At 39.6% G+C, this 23810-nt stretch overlaps 2 protein-coding genes across 3 annotated transcripts in view; one reads left to right on the top strand and one right to left on the bottom strand.

The window, feature by feature from the left end:
• Window positions 1-17153, top strand: part of srpk1a (SRSF protein kinase 1a) — a 54440-nt gene extending 37287 nt beyond the window's left edge. For both annotated transcript variants that reach the window (XM_034172292.1, XM_034172291.1), the window contains exons 13-16: window positions 4932-5039; window positions 6346-6415; window positions 10326-10418; window positions 15940-17153. In XM_034172292.1, coding sequence (XP_034028183.1) covers window positions 4932-5039; window positions 6346-6415; window positions 10326-10418; window positions 15940-16124 — 456 coding nt within the window. In that variant the 3' untranslated portion in view covers window positions 16125-17153. The remainder of the gene's footprint in view (window positions 1-4931; window positions 5040-6345; window positions 6416-10325; window positions 10419-15939) is intronic.
• A 59-nt stretch (window positions 17154-17212) lies between these two features.
• lhfpl5b (LHFPL tetraspan subfamily member 5b) lies at window positions 17213-22369 on the bottom strand. The gene is made up of 3 exons (XM_034172293.1): window positions 21729-22369; window positions 19645-19881; window positions 17213-17396 (listed from the first exon to the last, which is right to left on the bottom strand). Exons 1-3 carry the CDS (start codon window positions 22135-22137, stop codon window positions 17386-17388), a joined length of 657 nt encoding a protein of 218 aa, XP_034028184.1. The 5' UTR covers window positions 22138-22369; the 3' UTR covers window positions 17213-17385.
• Window positions 22370-23810: the final 1441 nt, after the last annotated feature.

Raw genomic sequence — 23810 nt, 5'->3', positions numbered from 1 at the left:
TGTCTTTGTGGTGTATTCAACTGAATATATGTTGAAGAGGATTTGCAAATCATTCTATTCTGTTTTTATTTGCATTTCACTCAGTGTCCCAACTTCATTGGTATTGGAGTTGTAAATAAGTATTCACAGCCTTTGCCATGAAGCTTAAAATTGAGGTCAGATGCTTCCTGTTTTCACTGATCATCCTTGAGATGTTTCTACAGCTTAATTCGGGGATGAAAAATGTCCACTTTTTGGTGGATTTCCGCTTTTTTCCATCAGGCATCTTGTTGGGCAGCAAGGGGCCCTTGAAGCAAAGCTGTTGGTTTTTATTTCGCATTCTCTTCATTTTTGCATGTTAAACCCTAAACAGCATATGTCTGTGAGTAATACTTACCTTTTTATGTTAAACTGACCTGTTATGGTCTTCTGAAACAGTTGATAGATGTATTTTATAACTTAAAAGCGGGAGTGATGCTAACACGTTAGCATGTCTTTGGCATTTTCAGTGTTAACGTTAGCATTAAGCTATCGCCTGTCAGCATGTTTGTGTGTGTATTTGTGTTCAGTATAATAATTGACTCAGCGTTTATTGATGTAAAATGTATTGCAAATTGTAATAATTTTTTCATTTATTTTTATTTATATATTGTAGTTTCACAGTGATCATCAAAGTGTACATCTTAAACTTACCTGGTGGCTCCTGGATGTTTACTGTTTAACTATTTATTTGAAGGTTTATATTGAACATAACAAAAGAAATAAGTGCGGGGTGATTTGTGATCCAGAACATGTTTTGCTTTTTTTTATTTATTTAAAAAAAAAAACCAAAACAAAACACTGAAATGCTTCTTGATAATTTGGTATGTATATTTTTGATGTGTGGTTTCCAACTGATTTTCTCATCTGTCATTGCCCCAAGGAATTTATTTTCATTAACCCATTCAATTCACACCTAGTCTCTGTATTTGTACTTACTCTTTCATTCTGCAGTTCCCAAATAACATTAGTTTTGTTTTATTTAAGTTTAATGACAATTTATTTCAGTCAAACCATATTTTCAATTTGTTCATTTCTTCAGTGATTTCCTCCAGAACTATCTGCCAAGCCAGAAAACTGCTGCATCCTAGTAAGAGCAGAGTACAACTAGAGGAGTGATTTTGAATGAGGAAAGGTGGTTTTTTTTTCTCACCAAAATGGATGCTGCACTCACTTAGCTTCTAGAATTCCAAAATTTTCAAAGGGGGGGGGGGGAATTTTGGGTTTCAACTATTTTTGTGTTTCACTACTTTCATCCCTGTTAATTTGAGTCCACCTGGGGTAAATTCGGTTGCTTGGACAAGATTTGCAAAGAGCTGGACATCAGCCATTTTCCAGCAGATTTCACTTTTAACAAGAGATTTTGTCATGGAAAGCCGTGCGGAGGCATCGTGCGTCACAACGGAGCCGCTGATGGAACGAGACAAAGGAACACCTCCGTTTCGGAGTGCCAGACGACAAGTTGGGACATGCCTATCTCGGCTTTCAGTGCTTACCAGTCGAGTGAGTATAAGAGAAATTGTGGACAGCTGGACATGTCCCAACTTGTTGTCTGGCACTCCGAAACGGAGGTGTTCCTTTGTCTCGCTCCATCAGCGAATCGGTCGTGACGCGCGAAGCCTCCGCGTGGCTTTCCATGACAAAATCTCTTGTTAAAAGTGAAATCTGCCGGAAAATGGCTGATGTCCAGCTCTTGTGATAACCAGAGAAATTGCACACGACGGTCCCGGCTCCACAGAGCGATCCGTTTAGAAATGATCTGGTGGTTTCTGCCTCGACATCGCAGCTCAGAGCGCGGCGCGCCGTGCGCCATTGTGGGCCATCCTTAAAGCTGTAGTAACACTCCTTATTCTCTGTGAAGCCCGTAAAATTTTCACCGAAAGTCAGATAAATTTTTCGAATGGTTTCCAGCTGCATGTCTCTAACAGTTTCTGAAAACATTCTGATGGAAAAAAAGCCCAAATCATTCCGCCATTTCCTGACAATGGAAATCCGACGAAGGGGCTGGACCACTCCTCCCACAACGCGTGCTCACAGGCGAATGACGCAACCGACAGGCGTGGAAAATCTCAGGCATGTGCACGAAGGTTCAAGCTTGGCTGACGTAAAAACATATGAATCAAATCCATATAGTTTTTGAAAAAAATAAAAAGGACCGTTACTTTATGGACAGGCCTCGTATAAGGTCCCACAGTTGACAGTGCATGTCGGAGTACAAACCAAGCATGAAGTCAAAGAAATTGTCTGTAGACCTCCGACACAGGATTATCTTGAAACAGAAATCTGGAGAAGGGGACAGAAACATTTCTGCTGCTTTGAAGGGCCCAGTGAGCACAGTGTCCTTCATCATCCATAAATAGAAGACGTTTGGATCCAGCAGGACTCTTCTTAAAGCTGGCCGCCTGTCTTAACTGAACAATCGGGGGAGAAGGGCCTTAGTCAGGGAGGTGACCAAGAACCCAATGGTCCCTCTGTTAGAACTCCAGCATTCCCCTGTGGAGAGAGGAGAACCTTTCGGAAGGGCAACCATCTCTGCAGCAATCCACCAATCAGGCCTTTTTGGTATATTGGCCAGAGGAAGCCCCTCTAGTAAAAAGCATGTGGCAGCCTGTATGGAGTTTTCCAAAAGGCACCTGAAGGACTCTCAAACCATGAGAAACAAAATTCTCTGGGCTGATGAGACAAAGATTGAATGCTTTGGTGTGAATGCCAGGCGCCATGTTTGGAAGAAACCAGGCACCATCCCTACAGTGAAGCATGGTGGTGGCAGCATCATGCTGTGGGGATGTTTTTCAGTGGCAGGAACTGAGAGACTAGTCAGGATTGAAGGAAAGATGAATGCAGCAATGTACAGAGACATCCTGGATGAAAACCTGCTCCAGAGCGCTCTTGACCTGAGACTGGGGTGACTGTTCATCTTTCATCAGGACAGTGATCCTAAGCACACAGCCAAGATATCAAAGGAGTGGCTTCAGGACAACTCTGTGAATGGCCTTGAGTGGTCCAGCCAGGGCCCAGACCTGAATCCGACTGAACATCTCTGGAGAGATCTGAAAATGGTTGTCCACTGACGATCCCCATCCAACCTGATGGAGCTTGAGAGGTGCTGCAAAGAAGAATGGGCAAAACTGCCCAAAGATAGGTGCACCAAGCTTGTGGAATTATATTCAGGAAGACTTGAGTGTGTAATTGCTGCCAAAGGTGCATCAACAAAGTATTGAGTAAAGGGTGTGAATACTTATGTACACGTTATTTCTTAGTTTTTTTTTTATTTTTAATAAATTAGCAAAAATTTCAAAATAAACTCTTTTCATTATGGGGTATTATGAGTAGAATTTTTAGGGGAAAAATGAATTTACTCCATTTTGGAATAAGGCTGTAACGTAAAATGTGGAAAAAAAAAAAAATCAAGCGCTGTGAATACTTTCTGAATGCCCCGTACACGTAAGAGATTATTTTTTCTTTCTTAAAGTGCTGACTGAAATCTGAGTGCGGACTGAAATCATAACAATTTAGAATTAGGTTGTTCATGACCATCCGAAGATACACCAGGATTACTTTGTCCACTTCCGTGACTGGTTTCAAAGTATATGACATTCTCAACAAACAGCTACAGAGACGACCGAAAACAAAGTACTCATGAATACTCTTGTGTTTCCGACAGTGGTGACTTAGCTTTGAGAGATGTCCCAGCATACACCTGAATGGAAAGTGTCTGATAACGTTAAGAATGGAGGCACAGATTAATTCCAGAGTTTACTCTTGACTTATTTTTAAGTGATAACTGTTAATTTTCATGCAATCACAGTAAAAGGAGCAACCGTGAGAAGACTTGAACAGCCATTAATCATAAACACAGCCTGTTAAAAACAGTTTATGCTAGACGCTCGGCTTTGCACACTTATAAGTGTTGCTGTCAGTACAACTATGAAAAATCTAAAACGTCCGCATGCACGTTAAAACAGGGTGCAGCTCGGCACACGTCAGGATCCAAAATCTGACAGACTCTCTCAAAGTAAAATAAAAGTAAAGCCTGCCAGCTCCACGGGGGAAAAAAAACTGAACAGGATTCTCGCCTACATGTAGAATAAAATAAATATGTAAAGTCTGCACCATCAAAGAGTTGCCATGCACCCATCACCCGTGATCACCAGCCAAAGAACAATGCCCAGGTCCACTATAAGTCCTCACGCATGGATCACGTGCGATCGACGGTCGGAGAATAATGTCAGACTGCGTCTCAGCTTTCAGCTTCTCAAGTTCTCCCATGACTTGGGCACGTTAAATAGAAACTCCATTATCTCCTGAAAATAACATCTTCTGACCTTATCCATTGTAAGAACTACATCTGAGTTTTCAAGCAGTGTGTAAAAACAGTGTCGTGGAGATAGTTCACAGCGGCAGTAAAACAGCATCCTGCGACACAAACAGCAGCGTCACTATGTTAAGGTGCGATTACACATAATGACGACAAGTCACGGATGCCACGAAGTACACATTCTTGGCCGCAGATCACAAATGTAATGATTTGAGGCAGAGGCGTCAGGTGTCTTCAGGAACTGCTGCAACCTGTTACCACATATTACGATTAATGTCACGTGTTCCTGGAGAATTATCAGGAACCATTACGCACGGTCATGAATAAGTTTCCACGCTATTGCGAGTAACAGTGCACCACATTGTAATGTAACATAATTAGAAAAAGAACAAACTTTACAGGGAATGTACAGTCGTACCATTGGGGTGTGGGATTAATTAGCTTACACTTTTTCAGTTTGCAAGTCTTGCTTACCTGAATCTTAAATATGTTTGTCCATTAATTTCTTTATATCTTGTGATATAAGATACACCACAGAAACAGTCTGATACTATATAACTTTTCAAAAGATTGAGAACATCGCTCTTTTTCTCAGCATAAGCACTTTACCGAAGACATCCAGACAAGGCAGTATCGGTCTCTAGAGGTACTGATTGGTTCTGGATACAGCACTCCGGCAGATATATGGAGCACAGCCTGCATGGTAAGAAATTGTCATGAATGTAAATAATGATAAACTCTGTGAGTTGAGGCAAAGCAGTGAGTGTGGGAGATGTTCAGAGCAACTATGGAGAAGGACTTTGTGTCGGCACCAAGGTGCTTCTGGAGGACCATGAAGCATCTCGGGAAAGGAAAATGGGGAACCGTCCAAGCTGTATTCAGTAAGGATAGGTACTCTGTTGACCTCAACTGAGGAGGTAATTGGGTGCTGGAAGGAACACTTTGAGGAACTCTTGTATCAGACTGCAGTAGAGTCAGAGCTGGAAGCTGATGGGAATCATCCTCCATTTCCCTGGTGGAAGTCACTGAGGTAGTCAAACAAAGCCCCGGGGTTGATGAGATCCAGCCACTTGGAGAAGGCATATGATCAGGTATCCCATGAGATACTGTGGGAGGTGCTGCAGGAGTATTGGGGGGGGGGGGGGTTCCTCCTCAGGCCCATCAGAACTCTGTACTGACAAAATGAGAGCTGCATTCAGGTCCTCTGCAGTATGTTGGACTTGTTTTTGGTAGAGGTTGGACTCCGCCAGCATGGCTGGTATGATTGAAATCACTGTTAAAAAATATATTATTTATTTATTTATTTATTTTTAGAGATCAGTACTTAAAACATAACAGAAATATGAAACCAGTACCATTAATTAATTGGTACCTGTACATGTTATATGTCTACCTTTATGTTTTAATATGGCAGTAAAGATTATAACTGATATTATTTATATAATCTCATTTAGAAGAGTGAAATAAAAAAAAAAAACTCAAGAGTAGATTTAAATGGAAATGGTGTCTCCCTTAGAGATAGGGTGAGAAGCTCGGTCATTTGTGAGGAGCTCGGAGTTGAGCTGCTGCTCCTTCGCGTTGAAAGGAGCCAGCTGAGGTGGTTCAGGCATCTGGTAAGGATGCCCCCTGGGTGCCTGCCTACCAAGGTGTTCCAGGCACGTCCACGTGGGATGAGACCCCAGGGAACACCCAGGACTAGGTGGAGAGATTAAATCTCCACAATGGCCTAGGAATGCCTCAGTATCCCCCATTTGCAGTTGGTTAATGTGGCTTGGGAAAGGGAAGTTTGGGGTCCCCTGCTACAGGTGTTGCCCAGTAACCCGATCCCAGAGAAGCAGATGGTGTATGTATGTATGTATGTATGAATGATCAACTCTCCTGCAAACAGGAAACAACCTCAGTAGCATGATCAGTTTTGGTACACATTTCCCTACATGCACCCCATTCTTCTTTTTTTTTTTTTTTTTATCTTTGTGATTATGTTTATTTTGGACCTGCTGTCTTCTCAGGCTTTTGAGCTCGCCACAGGGGACTATTTATTTGAACCACATTCTGGCGAGGATTATTCCAGGGATGAAGGTATTGCCTAGAATTCTATTTATCCAGTTAGAACAATATTACTTCTTGGCACTACATTAAGTTGTATTGTTTAAATGCAAATTGCACTGATACATTTTTGCATTGCTCAGTAAACTGAATGCTGTTGTGCAAACATTTTCTCATTGTAAATTTGCCCTTAATCATGTTTTATGAATTATTACTGTAAGCATGGCAAGTTGTGACTGTTATGACACATTCTGCAGTTTTCTCAGTAAAATGTGCTGTACTTGGCTTATGCTTAATACTGAAATGAGGCTCTCCATTACAGCAATTGAAATGGTCTAATATTTCAAAATTTGCCAGAAAGTTAAGCAAGGAAGAATCCTATTGATATTATTTCCAACATTCCTGTGTTTATTTCCCCTCTTAAAATGTGAACCCTTAGTTGTCTTGTAGATGGAACAGTCTCATCCCCTTACTCATCTGCTTTCCTGTTTCCTCGCACACTCTTCTCCTTTCCTTGTCCTCCTCCATGCTCATTGTGACTTGTTGCATAGCTTGACCGTTCTGCATTGATTTGATTCTGCGGCAGCATTTGTCTGTGACATTCAGTATATCAGCATGCAGCTCTGAATCTGGTTCATCACTGAACCGCCCACTAACTTATGTTCTTGGTGTATTATATTGTTCCACTGCTGCTTCTGTTGTGTGACTCTTTAATCAGATTTTCTTATCTCTTATTTTAAGTTTCTGAAATAATAGATTTATATAGAATGTGCTCTCAAAACACTTATTCACAATTTCTCCTCTGTCTCTGTACACAGTTGTTCAGAGGTTTGCAATATGCTCGTGGGCATGAATCTTACGCCTATATTGGGCTTTCGGTTATTTTAACTGTTTACATAATATTTATTTTAAAAAACAAACTTGATGCATAAGTTTTTATTTTGTTGTTCCTCAAATCAACAAGAGCAAAAAAATATACATACATCATGTCTAATATTTGGTTGACTGTCCCTCCCATTTGATATGATACTTGTGGCAGCTGTCAACAAGATTTTGGCTTAATTTTGGTTGGATATTTGAAGACGGTTCTTGGCAGAAGTGGCAGCCTTGACGTAAATTTTACTTTTCAAGGAGAAACCCAAATATTAAATATTGATGACATAGTAAACTCCCTCAATAAGTAGACCAGTTCAGAATGAGAGCCTGTTAAAGCTTATTAAATGGCTGTTTTTACTCCTGTGCTGCTGCATTTTGGTATTACTTCCCGCTGATGCAAAGAAGAGGATTACGGCTAATCAAGTGGTGCACAGAGTTTTTTTCTGGAACACTCAGCTATGTCCAAATTTAAATGTCTGGCTCATGATTTGATGTTTTGCTGTGGACAAACAACTCGATTTTTGTCTAATATCACCATAAAGTTGTGTTTAGTCTAGTTTGAAGGTACCAAAATAAATAAATATATATATATATAATATTAGGGATGTGAATTGTACAACTTAACGATTCAATTCGATTCCGATTCTTGGGGTGACGAGTTGATTCAGAATCGATTTTTGATTCAAAGAACTCTTGAGAAATAGTTATATTACTTAAAATGTTACGTTTAAGAAAATGCAGCTTTACAAGGTTAATCAAGTGATTCTGGATGTAAATTTACTTATCTGCTTTGCTCGTTCAGAGTTGGTTGGCAGTTTAGCGAAGCGCTGGTCAGTAGTCAGCAGATACCGCTGCTCCCCTCTTTCAGCTCCGGGTGATGGCGTAACATGTGGGCTTGCGGATTTGAAGTGTTTCTGAAGTACTTGACTTTTATTTTGCAGATTTTGCACACTGCATAAGTCATGTCAAGCTCCTTCTTACGCAGCAAATAATAAAATCCAAAATGTGCCCAAACATTTGCCTTCAGCAAAGACGGTGCTGGCTGAATTAGCTCTTCGTCCACCATGCTAAGCTACAGATGCTAAACTACAGCCACTGAACTCTGCAGCTCACGAGTGTTTGAAGCACGCCAGACCCTCCCCTCGTGGGGACGCTGTAGTACGGAAGCTGTTGCCTGACAAACAGTACACGCAGCGAGTAAGTAAGAAAATGTTTAAGAAAAAGGTTTTTAAAAATTGATTCTTGGACATTTTGGATCGATTCAGAATCGTAATAAGAATTGCAAGTCGGACGTGAATAGATTTTTTCCGACACCCCTAATATATATATACTCTGTGTGTGTGTGTGTGTGTGTGTGTGTGTGTGTGTGTGTGTCTGTGTGTGTGTGTGTGTGTGTGTGTGAGAGAGAGAAGTACTGCTTTTTATGTGCAAAAGGAATCAGTTTTTATCCTCAGACATCTTGTCATTCTTCATTGCATTCATTCATGGCTTTGCTTGTCATCTCTCTCCTCCTCCATCCCCCATTCGCAACCTCTTGTTTACTGTTGTTCCCTCTAAATGGTTTGGGTGTGACTGTTGTGTCTTCTCTTCCTCCTCGTGTGTCAATCCACATGTGATGTGCCTTATTTCCAGACCATCTTGCACTCATGATTGAGTTACTTGGTAAAATCCCTCGCCACTTTGCACTAAGTGGGAAATACTCACAGGAATACTTCAGCAAGAGAGGTATGCTACGTCGTAGCTGTGGCCCACCCTGGGAGCAGTGGATGAGAGGATGAAGGAGAAGCTTCCTGTCAGCATAATCAGGCCTATTAAGGTTGTTGATGTGTGTGCAGGCCAATACATATTTTGCACAAAAATCCTCCCAAAAAACATCCAGCTGCATTAAGCTGCTTTTTCTGGTGAGAAGAATCGGCTCAGCACTCAACTTCTTGATTCATTTTGGATCTTGGCTTTCTTTTTTAATTTGTGTTTTTAAATTAGTTGCAAAGGAGATGATGTACAAAATCAGGTCCATACATGGTTGTCATAGTCAGCCTATTCACATATATGTACATGATGCATATATGTGAACAGGACTGAAATTTGCCATCCGCAAGATTGTTTTGTTCAGCCAGTGTCTTAAAGTGTAACTGCAGTATTTGTCAACCGGAGTTCATCTTTTGGATGTTATTCAGTTCATCTTTTCATTTGAGACAAAAAAAAAAATCTAATTGGTGTCGTATTGATTTAAAATGCGAACACTGTTGGTGGCTAAATGGCTTCATAATGTAATTGTGTGGAGGAAGCTAAACAGGAATCTGCTTCTTGTCACCATTGAAGAGGCAAAAAAAATGTCAGACGTGTGTAGTAGCATGGAGATAATCCTTCTGAGGTAACTGTGTGCTTGTTTACTTTATTAAATGTCAAGAAATTTTACTTAAAGAAAAAAAAAATTCTGAAGCTCCAGTCCATTTGGTGGCACTGCTCTCCACTGAGTCATTTCAAGTTGATTGCAGATGAGGGGCTTGTTCCTGGTGACAAGAAGAGTTTTACTGTGTCTTTAGCTAGATGGTGTTTTTGTTCTAAACCAATACTGTACCAATTAAAATAGTTTCTGTCCCAAGTGAAAAGAAGAACTCAAAAACAAAAACAGAGCCCAAGTTGAAAATACCAGTCTCCCTTTCATGACTGTGGTGACAAAATGGAAGTTGTTCACATTCATTTGAGAACCAAATTAGAAGATGGTTTATAACTATGTCAAATGACATTTATGTGGTGCTGTAGGGAATTAGATGCTGCTTGTTTCTTTTGAGCAAGTGATATATTGAACAAAAACTATTCTTGTCCTTTTCAAGATTCCTTAGCATTTTAACAAATATAATGTAGACAACCTGGTTTATTCTCCAGCTATGCAACTGCTGTGCCTGTTTTCTGACAGAACCTTCTCTTACTCAGTCATCCATCCACACACCCAGGGTGTGCATGACACTGAAACACTGTCTGATGAAACTTTTGTCTCTCCTTTTTGTTTTGCACCCCCAATCCCTCTTCTTGCAAACTGCCTGCTGTGTGCCACTCTGTATAGACCATATAGCGTTGATCATTGAGCTGCTGGGGAGTGTCCCACGCAAACTCATATTGACCGGAAAATATTCCAAGGAGTTTTTCACCAAGAAAGGTAAAACTAAAAGCCCACACTGTCAACATTAAAGGGGTCTTTTGTACACCTTTCAGCAGTTTCCTGTTGGTCACCAGGGCCCTTATAGATACCGCATAGGCTACATTTGCACGTCTTGGTGCTCACATCCGACTTTATGCGTATACCTGAATTCCTCCTCCCTTTTGGAGACAGCGTAGTTACACCTGCTTTTGTTGTTGTTATTTTGTTTAAGTTGCCCATATGTGATATGTGGGTTTAAATGGTTTTGGCCTGAAACTCAAATTTTTGTTCCATAGAAATTCTTTTTTCTCTGTGTTCATATAAGGTAGTCTCTGCAATCAGGTTCATATTGTCATCTCATCTCTGCATTCATTCACTGTCAGGATGTCAAGAGTCACGTTACACTAATTGATAATTTTGGGTTCCGCCTGATAGAACCCTCAAAAGATTAGGACAGTTTTTGTCCTCCCTTCTTCTTCAGGTCAGTAATCAGTGTAAACATGATTTAAAATGGTATTCTGAGAAACGAACCCGATACAGACTCCTGTCCGTGATTAAGTTTTAATATATTCAGTTTTTTTTTTTTTTTTAAGTTGAATAATGTGAATTCACACTCCGCTACATTAGGGGTGCAGTTCCCCCTGTAAAATATTTTTCTGTGTTACCAATGTCTCCCAAGGTATCATAATATGTTGTCCATTTCTGAAGACCAGTACCTCCCTCAGTTCTTTGCTTAGCTGATAGGTGGCTCCCACAGTCTTTTACCTTGGAGGGAAATTCCAAATGGTGTCAAGGAGAGTCTGATCTGTTCAATCTAGGTGTCTGAGATATTGTGTCTGCTATGTTTAATGTGAGTCAGTTATGTTACTGAGCTAATAACTTTAATGACAGGCAACTTTTTTCAGAACCTATCAGTGCATAGAGGCACAGGTATGATCCAGTTTTTCACAAAAATGTGAACAATAAAGCATATGGCTTATGCATACTGAGAGTTTTTCCAGATTTTGTCAGTGCTGTTACAGTCCTCAAGATTTCTCTGTCATTAAAATATAAAGGCAGTTGCTAAAGGTACAAGCTTTGTAATAAGTGCACTGTTTAGCTGTTGAATATTATAAATGTGTCCCCTACATCAATATAAACTGATTTTGTGGTCAAAATAAGAGTAAAATTACTCATAGTCAGATAGGAAAATGATCAATTGCTGTGAAATGACACACATTCACAAACAAATTCACATTAAATGCTCCACACATTTTATGTTGCACATAAGATGAAATGAGAGATCTGCTTAGCCTTCTGATTTGGCACACAGTGCCCTATGTGCTGTACATGCACAGAGTTGTCAAAGTCAGCTTGTTCACATATATGTACATAATGCACACTCCAAAAATTCCAGTGTTAAGAAGCCGACAGATTAAATAAGACAGCAGAACTACACATTTATGATTGGGAAATTTCTCTTGCTTATCTGATTTGTTTCCACATGATTTAAGTCTGAAACAGATCTGAGAAGATCTGATCCATGTGCATTTTTCATGTCTTCATATTCATATTACATGTGGGCGTCTGCCACCAGCTCATAGATGGACATGGGTTATAGAAGTCCTAAATGAGACGTCTGAATTTTATTTCCAGCATGCACTGTCATAGCATAATGGGACTTTGATAAACATGTAACTGTGGATTGGCAGTAAAGACTAAAAATTATATTATGGATTATGGATATATTATATTATTATTATGGTATTTTTTGCAGTAAGATAATTGATATGATGGGAGCACCATTCATCACATGCAATGTGAAATTCCACTGCACATTATAAAGAAATTTATGCAAGGTGCACACAAATGGATGATTTCGTTGTTGAAATCATGAACACAAACAGCCAAAAGAAAGATAAAGACAGCATGCTTTTAAAGGACTAGACTTCAAAGGTGTACACATGAAGGTACCCATAGCTTCAAAATGACCATAGGGAGGATAAATAGAATAAACGTATAGCACTCAAAATGCTGTTTTGTGCGCATAACATGTAATCCATTCCCACGTTTTGATTTGATTCTTTCCTACGCATGAGATGATTTTCCCAGCGCATGCACCCAAGACATTCATTTCTATAGCTGTATGTATGTACAGTTGTGTTCAAAAAATAAGTGTGTTTAAAAAACAAAGGGAGTAAAGGTTAGAATCCTTAAAATACCATTTATTTCCATATTTCCAAATGCATTGGCAACACTGCACATTCTATTCTAAATCAAAACAAAGAAAAATTAATTAAATTTATTACTTTACAGAAAGTGAAGACAAAATAATATTATAAGACAATAAGAATATGTACTTTGATTACAAAGTTGATTGGAGAGGGAAAACGTATAACTAAATGCAGAAAATGATCTCAAATGCTTTAAAATGACAACAAATCCAGAAAGATGTGGAAGAAAACAGAAAACTGCCATTCAAATGGATCAAAGAACAGCCAGCCAGTGATCCACGTCAGGGTGATCAAAGAAGGTCTAAAGTTACCTGTGGGTACTGTAACAATTAGAAGATACCTATGTTAAGCCAAATTATGGACAAGAAGCTCACACAAAGTCCCACTGTTGAAAAACCAACGTGCTGAAGAGGTTACAATTTGCCAAAGAACACAGTGACTGGCCAAAAGAGAAATTGTGCAACATTTTGTGGACTGATGTAAGCAAGATTTTTCTTTTTGACTCTAGGGGCCACAGACAACTTGCCAGGCAAATCCCAAAAACTGAATTCAGACCATAGTATACACTGTGAAGACAGTGAAGCATGGTTGAGCAAGCATCATGATATGGGGATGTTTCTTTTAAGTACTATGGTGTCAGGCCTATTTATCCCATACCAAAGATCATAGATCAGTTTGAATACATCAGAGGTCATGTTGCCTTATGCCTGAGAGGAAATGCCCTTGAAATTAGTATTTCAATAAAACCATGACTCCAAAACACATCAGCAAGGGAGTAGCATCTTGGTTCCAGACCAGCAAAATTAACATTGAGTGGCCAGCCAACTCTTGGGACCTTAATTCAGAAAAGAACATGTAGGGTGACATCAGAAATGTTGTTTCTGATGCAAAACCAAGAAATGCAGAGGAATTGTGGAATGTAGTCCAGTCATCCTGGGCTGGAAAACCTGTTCACATGTACCAGATGTTGGTCAACTCCATGCAACCCATATGTGAAGGAGTCCTCAGAAACTGGTTATACAACTAAATATTACTTCAGTGATTCACAGGAAAGATAAATCTTCAAGCATTTTTCAGTTTATAAAGGAAAAATGCAGAACTCATCTCACCTGCTCAAAGTGATGTTAATCAGTGAAATCACCTGCTGAAGTCAGTGGCTGCAAAGAAAACCTGCACCCTCTCGGCCCTTTGTGGAATAGTTTGGACACCACTGCAGTAGATTCTCACAAATCCAACAAGACCAAGCATTCATGATATGCACACTCTTAAGGCTATGAAATTGGGCTATTAGTAAAAAAGAAAAAAAAAAGTAGAAAAAGGGGGTGTTCACAATAATAGTACCATATGCTGTTAACGCTACAAACTCAAAACTGTTATGTACAAACTGCTTTTTTAGTAATCCTGTGAATCACTAAACTAGTATTTAGTTGTATAACCAGTTTTTCATGATTTCTTCACATCTGCGAGTCATAAATTTTGTTGGTTTGGAACCAAGATTTTGCTTGTTTACTAGTGTGCTTGGGATCATTGTCTTGTTGAAACACCCATTTCAAGGGCATGTTCTCTTCAGCATAAGGCAACATGACCTCTTCAAGTATTTTGACATATCCAAACCGATCCATGATACCTGGTATGCGATATGTAGGCCCAACACCATAGTAGGCGAAACATGCCCATATCATGATGCTTACACCACCATGCTTCACTGTCTTCACTGTGAACTGTGGCTTGAATTCAGAGTTTGGGGGTCGTCTCACAAACTGTCTGCGGCACTTGGACCCAAAAAGAACAATTTTACTCTCATCAGTCCACAAAATATTCCTCCATTTCTCTTTAGGCCAGTTGATATGTTCTTTGGCAAATTGTAACCTCTTCTGCACGTTTTTTATTTAACAGAGGGACTTTGCGGGGGATTCTTGCAAATAAATTAGCTTCACACAGGCGTCTTCTAACTGTCACAGCACTTACAGGTAACTCCAGACTGTCTTTGATCATCCTGGAGCTGATCAATGGGTGAGCCTTTGCCATTCTGGTTATTCTTCTGTCCATTTTGATGGTTGTTTTCCGTTTTCTTCCACGCGTCTCTGGTTTTTTGTCCATTTTAAAGCATTGGAGATTATTGTAGATGAACAGCCTATAATTTTTTCCAGCTGCGTACAAGTTTTCCCCTCTCCAATCAACTTTTTAATCAAACCGCTGTTCTTCTGTCTTGAACAATGTCTTGAACGTCCCATTTTCCTCAGGCTTTCAAAGAGAAAAGCATGTTCAACAGGTGCTGACTTCATCCTTGAATAGGGGACACCTGATTCACACCTGTTTGTTCCACAAAATTGACAAACTCACTGACTGAATGCCACACTATTATTGTGAACACCCCTTTTTCTACTTTTTTTTTTACTAATAGCCCAATTTCATAGCCTTAAGAGTGTGCATATCATGAATGCTTGGTCTTGTTGGATTTGTGAGAATCTACTGAATCTACTGGTACCTTGTTTCCCATGTAACAATAATAAATATACTCAAAACCTGGATTAATCTTTTTAGTCACATAGCACTACTATTATTCTGAACACTTCTGTATATTTGATAGTTTTTTCATGTTTTTGTTTGGAATAGAATGCGCAGCGTTCCCAATGCATTTGTGTGTATAAAAAAAAAACTATTATAAGGATTTTGAGCTTTCCTCACTTTTTAAAACACACTGCATGCAACCAACCTGGTGTGCAGCTCCTGTTCTCCTTTGCATGGAGTGGACTATGGAGACAAACACCATAACGTGTCCGCTGTTTTTCTGTGGTTTTTCTGTAGTATGGTTCTGCATTATGCTTATGTGTCTATTATATTCCTGTGTGTCATCATGTAGTGCAGTGATTCCCAAAATGTTGTCCCAGGCAGGCTTCAAAGGTACTGCAGGAGGACTGTGGGATGTCATTAACAGTTCACAAAAAATTCTTTGATTTTCACTTTTTAAATGAAGTTCAAACCTGTCCAAAAATGTTGGTAATTCTTAACATCTAACAAAAACTAAGGGTATGGGATTTAAATTGCATATTGTTCATTGATCTGACCCAGGTTGACATGGCACATCCCTACACGAAACCCACAACTGTATTTATGTGTGATAATTTTAGAGTATGACCCCTTTAAACAATTCATCCTCATGGTGTTTGACAGCAAACATTATCATTATGTTGCATTGTTGTGCAACTGTTTATGTTTGAAATATTTTCTGTTGACTGTGCTGCAGTGTGCATATTTGACGCTTGCATGCTGAAATTCCACATTGGACAGTGCTGGTCAGCTGAGCTGTGCGTGCCTGTGTGCAGGTGATTTAAAACACATCACCAAGCTGAAGCCGTGGGGACTGCTGGAGGTGCTCATTGACAAGTACGAGTGGCCCCGCGAAGAAGCAGAGTGCTTCACAGACTTCCTGCTTCCCATGCTGGAGTTGGTCCCAGAGAAGAGAGCCACAGCCGCAGAGTGCTTACGCCACCCCTGGCTCACCCTCTAGTGGGCACCTCCAGTCACTGCAACTCCCTTCCCTCGTTCTCTCCAGAGACTGCAACAGATCACTTTTCAATGTGGGCATATCACATGAATATTTATTTCCATTTAGTTTTGTTGTTTTGGGTTAGTTTTGTTATTGAGCGAATGCTTCTTTTTATGTTTGCTTTTCTTTTTGTTAGTTATTCTTTCTCTGATGAGACCAGGATCCTGTGGCTCATGTTGTGGTCTTTTTAGCTGCTGTGGTGTGTTCACCCTCCTGTTTAAGCAAATCTGTTATTGTACTGCAAAAGTCATCATCCTTGTTTGTTACTCCTGCACTAAAACATAAAAAAATCAAGGATATGTAGCCTCCAGTGCTCCCATTTTGTTCTGTTCCCATAAAGATATTTCATTTTTCCTTGTACAGTTTTTTTTATTATTATTATTCTGATGAAATTTTGTATTTGTAAAGTAGGCTTAAGAGGTAACACACTGGGCTGACTTACACTGAGTGCGGTAATGCTTACGGCATTCTTCCAGATGGGTGCTTGTTCTATAGGTCATTATTTAGTCATGGTAATCTTCAGTCACCTGGTACTTCTGTGTGGTTAGGCATTTGTAATAAATGAGGTCTTTCATTCTCATGGGAGGCTGGCATTCTCATACATCTATTCAGGAATATAGGGTTTAAACATTTTCAACAAAATGACATGTTAAGCCCAATTTAAAGAAAAAGTAAATAAACTGTATATATATGTACCAAAGAGTTGTACAGTTTTTAAGAAATCTATATCTTAGCTAAAAGAACAGCTGGGTAGTTGTGTTTTATTAAAACACATGGTAGATGTGTTAAATTGTATGTTTGGCAACATGCTCAGTGATGTTGCAGTTTTTACGTAAAACTTTGTGTGGTGTCTCAAGATGTATTACGTCAGATTAACTGTTGAGGCCTACATAGTCTACACTCTCACCAGTGTCAAACCTGAGCGTAGACTTTGTGATTTAAAAACAAAACAAAACAAAAAACTGTAACACGCCATACAATAAAACATGTTAATATGTGGAATGATTGTCAAGCTTGTTTCTGTTGGTTTTATTAGACATTTGACATTTTTGCAGTTACCTGCTGGTTAGCTTTATGAAGCAGTAACCAAACGCTGCATCCCTCCACATCTTTGAAGATTTAAAACATGCAATAAGTACAAAGTAATGCCATTTTACAATAGTTGACCCACGATTGGTGTGACTTGTGGCATCATATCCTGGTCCGCTGGGTCTCTGGTGAGTCAGGAATTTTCTGTTAAAGAGGAATACATTTGAATGTAGCAAACATGAAATTTGGTTGTTTTTAAAAACACTTGGTTACCTGTAAAATGACCTCTAATATGGAGTATACTAAATATTTTCTTTATTCTCAGTTGTATGTTATACTCTGCAATTGTACAGTTGTGTTCAAAATAAGTATGTTTACAAAAATAAGTAAAGCTCAGTTTTTATAACGCCTTTTATTTCCATACACGCAAATCCATTGGGAACACTGCACATTCTATTTCAAATCAAAACATGAAACATCAAATTTATACTTTACAAAAAGTAAAGAAAGAATATTAGACATTTCAAAAAAAAAAGAAAAAAAGCACTGTCTGCATTTTTCTTTACAAACTCAAGCAATGACTGTATAAAAAGAAAAATGCTTTAAGATTCATCTTTCCTGAGAATCACTGAACTGATATTTAGTTGTATATCCAGTTTCTGAGAACTGCGTAACATCTGTGTTGCATGGAATTGACCAACATCTGGTACCAGAGGTGGGACAAAGTCACTGTCAAGTCATTCTCAAGTCAGCTTGCAAACAAGTGATCATTATTGACTTGGGATTTGCTGATTCGTGATCTGAGAGTGACTTGATGACTTTCTCCCACCCCTGTCTGGTACCTGTGAACAGGTGTTCCAGCCCAGGATGACTAGACTACATTCCACAATTACTCTGCATTTCTTAGTTTTGCCTTAGAAGCAGCATTCCTGAAGTCACCCCAAGTTTTCTGTTGGATTAAGGTCCCAGGATTGGGCTGGTCACCATCACTCTATGACATTAATCTTGTTGGTCTGGAACCCAGATGCTGCTCAATTGCTGGTGTGTTGTCTTTTCATCCATTCCAAGGGCATTTCCTCTTGGACATAAGGCAACATGACCTCTTCAAGTATTTTGGTGTATTCAAACTGATCTATGATCTCTCGTATGGGATAAATATGCCTGAAACCATGGTATGAGAAACATCCCCATATCATGATGCTTGCTCCACTATACTTCACAGTCTTTACAGTGTACTGCGGCTTGAATTCGGTTTTTGAGGTTCACCTGACAAACTCTGTGTGGCCCCTGGACTCAAAAGTCTTGTTTCATCAGTCCACAAAATGTTGCGCCATTTTGCTTTAGGCCAGTCGGTGCGTTCTTTGGTGAATTGTAACCTGTTGAGCACACGTTTTTTCAACAATGGAACTTTTTGGGGTCTTCTTGTCCATAGATTTTCGCATAGGAATCTTCTAATTGTTACAGTACTCATGGGTAACTTTGGTCCTTCTTTGATCACCCTGGAGTTGATCATTGGCTGGCTGTTCTTTGATCCATTTGAATTCAGTTCAGTTTATTTTATTTATATAGCATCAAATCACAACAAAGCTGCCTCAAGGTGCTTCACACGAGTAAGGTCTAACCAACCCCCCCTGAGCAAGCACACAGGCGACAGTGGTAAGGAAAAACTTCCTCTGATGATAATGAGGAAGAAACCTCAAACAGACCAGACTCAGAGGGGTGACCCGCTGCTTAGGCCATTCTAAAAGTTACAAGGTTTTTACAAGAATTTTTGAACAGAAAAAAAAAAAAAATGGGCCTTAATTGAAATGAAAAAGCATTTCATTTTGGGTCAGTGCCTCCAATTCCACAACATGCAGTTTTCTGGTTGTGTTGCCGTTTTAAAGCATTTGAGATCATTTTAGCTGAGTAGCCGGTCATTTTCTATATGTCTTTCTATGTTTCCCCCTCTCCAATCTTCCCCCTATCCAAACTTTTTAATCAAAGTACGCTGTTCCTCTGAACACTGTCTGGAACGACCCATTTTACTCAGATTTTCAGAGAGAAATGCAGACAACCAGCACACCATTTGCTGCTTTCTTCCTTAAATAAGGGCCATCTGGTGTTTTACACCTGTTTTTCCACAAAAAAAAAAAAAAAAAAATGCAGCCACTGCAATTTTTGTGAGCAGCCTAATATTCCTTTTTCTTCATTTTCTGTGAATAACAGAATTGATTCATGTTTCTTTTGAATAGAATGTGCAGTGCTCCCAATGCATGTGTGTAAATGGAAATAAAAGCTATTTTGGGGATTTTGAGCGTTATTCACATTTTTAAACCAATTGCAATTATTTTGAACTCAACTGTATAATACTGAGTGCTGAAGCAAAGCTCAAGGGCTACTTTGTTCAACATATCTGCATTTTCTGATTTTGGTCCTTATACACAACTTTGCCTCGATTTCAATAGCCTACCTGCTCCCTCCACCTCAAAGTCGTCTGGCAGCAGTTTGTCCTGGCGGTTTCCAAGAGTGAAGGACAGAAAAGCCAGAAGGAGAGCATCTAAGATGCTGATGATGGCGAGTATGTAGGCCCAGCGCACTGTGCAGTTCCCTAGAGAATATTTATCTGTCTTCTGGCCGCACATCCTCTTTACCTCTGGGGAGTCCCAGCCATCTGGGTATATCATGCAGCCCATTCCCATTAGCACAGCTGCAGAGGAGGAATAAGAAATGTCATTGGTGTGCAAAAGATAAGCACTGTGTGATCAGGGAGAGGAGCCTGCAGCTGTGTAAAGTGAATGTTTACGGTGCATGTGAGAAAAGGATGCTCGTAGTAGGGTGATTCTTTAACTACGGGCACTATTTGCCTTGTAAATGTAATTTCCACCACACCATTGCCTTACAATATAAAGCACCTTGGGGCAACTGTTTGTTGTGATTTGGCACTATATACATGTGCTCTGATGTCACTGTTTGTCTCCATAGAAACTACCCAAACAATCTTTCATACAAACTGTTTAAAGGGACATTACAGTGTTCGTGGTGGAAATTACGGCAATAGTGTGGGACAACTACATTTTGTTAAAAAAAAATCACAACAGTTGTATGACATTGAATACCCCAATTATGTTTTGATTATTTTACTGATATTTTATTCAGAGATATTTTAAAACATTAGAAAAAACTTTTCTTTACCATTCATTTTTATCATTGAAGTTCAAAAGTCTGGGTGTGGGACAAGCACAAAACGGCAATATTTGCATATAATGATGCTGAAAAAAGGTGAAAAAGTCATCATAGACTACTAGAACAAATTTCGTAACACACTTTCATTGTAAAGATAACTATAAAAGTGTGAAATTTCCCCTTTTTTCTGTTTTTCATAAAATATGATCAAAGGACATAATAAGTGCCCGTAGTCTAAGAATCACCCAGTAATGTTTGCACAACATACGTTGATCAAATTTCTCAAGAGGGTAAAAAAACAAAAAACAATTTGCTTTGGTTACTCGGGGATTGTTCCCTCTTGCTCAAAGGACTGTAATTTGAATTAGCAGTGTCGGGCATCATGTTGTAGGATGCAACAGTGTGGCACAAGCAGCTAGTGCCTCCCAAACAAAAGGCCCATGGTGGAACATCACCCATACCTCATTCTTCATGTGTCTGCAGTGCACCCAGTGTAAAACCTGTGCCAAATCATCATGTGGTCCATACTGGATCTTGTGACCCTGAACAAAATCAAAAATGGAAGTAGCCAGAGTAAGGATCAAACACTAGTACTCTACATTAGTACTAGTTTTTAAAAGCCCTTTTGTGTTCCAGAGTCAGCTTCAGCTCAGATAACGTACTTGATCTTGTTACATGTAATCGGTCTACCACCAGATGTGTCAGGCTTTGGGCTGAAACTGGATTCCTATTTACTGGGAGCAGCAGATGGTACAAACAAACCGTGGCTGAAATGTGAGAGGTGTGAAGGTGAGTTGTGACAGGATGAATTTAACACCTTCCCCTGAACTTCACAATCAGTGTTTTTGTGTGAATTTTTTTATATTCAAATATAGTCTGTGTTTAAATTGTTATGAAATTAGTGAAATTTGTACTAACGTGAGGAAAATTTCTGTTATCATACAAAGTTAAAAAGTTCTCATTTGCCTTCAGTACTTTTCCAGAAATCCTAGCATTTGATGCGAGTTAGGATTTTAACCCCAAATCACGTACTAAATAATATTTACCCTTTTATTTTTCCACCAAAAGCCATTTCCTTGATTTGGACCTTCACTTGACACTGTGTGCTTGGAGATGCTGACAAAGAATCACTCTGTTTCTTTTCTTCTTTTTTTAAAATGTATTTATTTATTACAGCAGTAACATTAATAATTAAAGCATGAGATGTATGGCCAAGTTTATTCCACTTCACAGAGTTCAAATTGTACTGTAGTTGTGCCACAACAGAATAACAGAAGGATTAATAAAATCCCAACCAATACTTCTACCAAGTCTCAAATATCAGTTATGCTTCCTTCAACACAACTGTTTCAGAAGGTGTAAATGTCTTACCTGATGCCAGCTGCATCCAGGCACAGATCTTATAGACATTGCCAGCATTGCAGAAGAAGAAGAGGCTAAAACAGACCATAGTGCCCACCACCAGCAGCACGGATGTTCCAATGAAGAACATCGCAGTCCTGAAAGCTGGTGATGGGATGGAGCCGAAGTCCAGCACGCTGCCTTTGCAGATCAGCTCCGAGGTCAATGCGTTGCCTATGCAGTAGTGGAAGAGGCCAAAGTAACCAGCCTGCGGGGTGTCGACACTGTCTCCGATCCAGTAGGGCTGGATGAAGACCACCATGGTGATGATGGTGAAGCAGATGGTGAACACGGCCCACATGACACCGATGGCTCTGGAGTTCCTCACATAATTAGTGTGGTAGATTTTAGCAGCTTCCTGGGCTGGTAACAAATCCATCTCCACAAATATAAAAAATGAATAAATAAATGAGAGAGAAAAAAAACAGTCTGGTCTTTTTCTTGGAACTTGCTGTCTTGGTAAATACGTGTCAGTTTCCAAAGTCAGTGGGCCTTATTGTTGTAGATACACATACCAGCTGACTGGCTGCTGGACAATAAAAGACTGCTGTCAGGTTTCAGCACCTTGGACAGCACCCTCAGTCCCTCATTAATGACAGCTCTGACATCAGACTAACAGATTACATTTAGTGTAAATGACAGATAAATATATAAAGACAAGAAGGTACAAGAGGATTAACATTCATGACACATTCAAATTTAAATTTATTCAGTTTCAATCTATTCAATTTATAATGTGCCAATTTGCGACAGCGTCGCCTCAAGTTGAAGGACACTCTAAAATAAAATTAAATGATCAAAAGCACAATTAAAAGTTCAAAAAACCACAATAAAGAAAAAAAATTAAAGAATTAAAAAAGATGCCAACACAACATTCTAACCATAGGACTGAGTAAAAAGATGTGTCTTAAGTCTGTTCTTAAAAGTCTCCACAGAATCTAAATGTCTTATTGGGGCCGGGAGACCATTCTACAAAAAACAGGGGCACAGTATGAGAAGTCTCTCTGTCCCGCAGACTTTTTCTTCACCCTTGGAACACAGAGCAGTCCTGCATCCTGTGAACACAAAGCCTGGGCTGGTACATAGGGTTTAATTAGATAGGCTGGTGCCAGTCCATGAACAGTTTTATAGGCCAATAGCAGAAACTTGAAATTTGATCTCACAGAGACAGGTAGCTAATGAAGAGATACCAGAATAGGTGTAATATGGTCAAACTTTCTGCTTTGTGTCAAAAGTCTGGCAGCAGCATTCTGAACCAATTGAAGAGCCCTAATACTGGACTGCGGTAACCCAGAGTAGGACATTACAATAATCCAATCTGTAAGAAACAAAAGCATGGATCAGTGTCTCAGCATCAGCCATAGACAGGATGGAACAAATCCTTGCTATATTTTGCAAATGGAAAAAGGCACTTCTCGTAATATCCCTAATATGGAAGCCAAAGGACAATGCAGGATCAAAAATCACCCCAAGGTTCCTCACCTTATCTGTATGATGTATGACACACGAATCCAGGTCAAGCGCTAGCTGGTCAAATTGATGCCAATATTTTGCTGGACCAAGAACCATCATTTCAGTCTTATCAGAGTTTAGGGGTAGGAAGTTACTAGAATTCTGCCTCTCACTGAAGCAAGGCAATCCTCGAGTGTTTTTATAGAAATGAGATTACCAGCAGTTATTGGCATGTACAATTGAGTATCATCAGCATAGCAATGAAAGGCAAACCCAAAACGCCGCAATATATGCCCAAGGGGTGCTATATAAAGGGAGAAAAGCAGGGGGCCCAAGACAGATCCCTGCGGAACCCCAAATTTCATTTCACTAAGATTAGAGGTAGTGTTATCGTATAAAACACAATGAGAAGGACTAGACAAGTATGACGTCAACCACACAAGGGCGCTTCCAGTAATCCCAAAGTAATGCTCCAGCCTATCAAGTAAAATATGATGATCCACAGTATCAAATGCAGCACAAAGAACTATGATCTTATTTGTCTAACATAGGCAGTGACTCCTGGAGTTCCTAGCATGTGGCATGCTTGGTGCCTATCTC

This window comes from Thalassophryne amazonica, chromosome 6, assembly GCF_902500255.1.
Source record: "Thalassophryne amazonica chromosome 6, fThaAma1.1, whole genome shotgun sequence".
NCBI lineage: Eukaryota > Metazoa > Chordata > Actinopteri > Batrachoidiformes > Batrachoididae > Thalassophryne > Thalassophryne amazonica.
The sequence above is the reverse complement of the archived record's forward strand: the minus strand, read 5'-3'. Positions and strand labels throughout refer to the sequence as shown.

Coding starts and splice junctions, on each gene's coding strand:
- lhfpl5b (XM_034172293.1), bottom strand. CDS start 22,137: ATGGATTTGTTACCAGCCCAGGAAGCTGCTAAAATCTACCACACTAAT. Junction 19,882..21,728: donor CTGGATGCAGCTGGCATCAG/GTAAGACATTTA, acceptor CCTCCTCTGCAG/CTGTGCTAATGGGAATGGGC.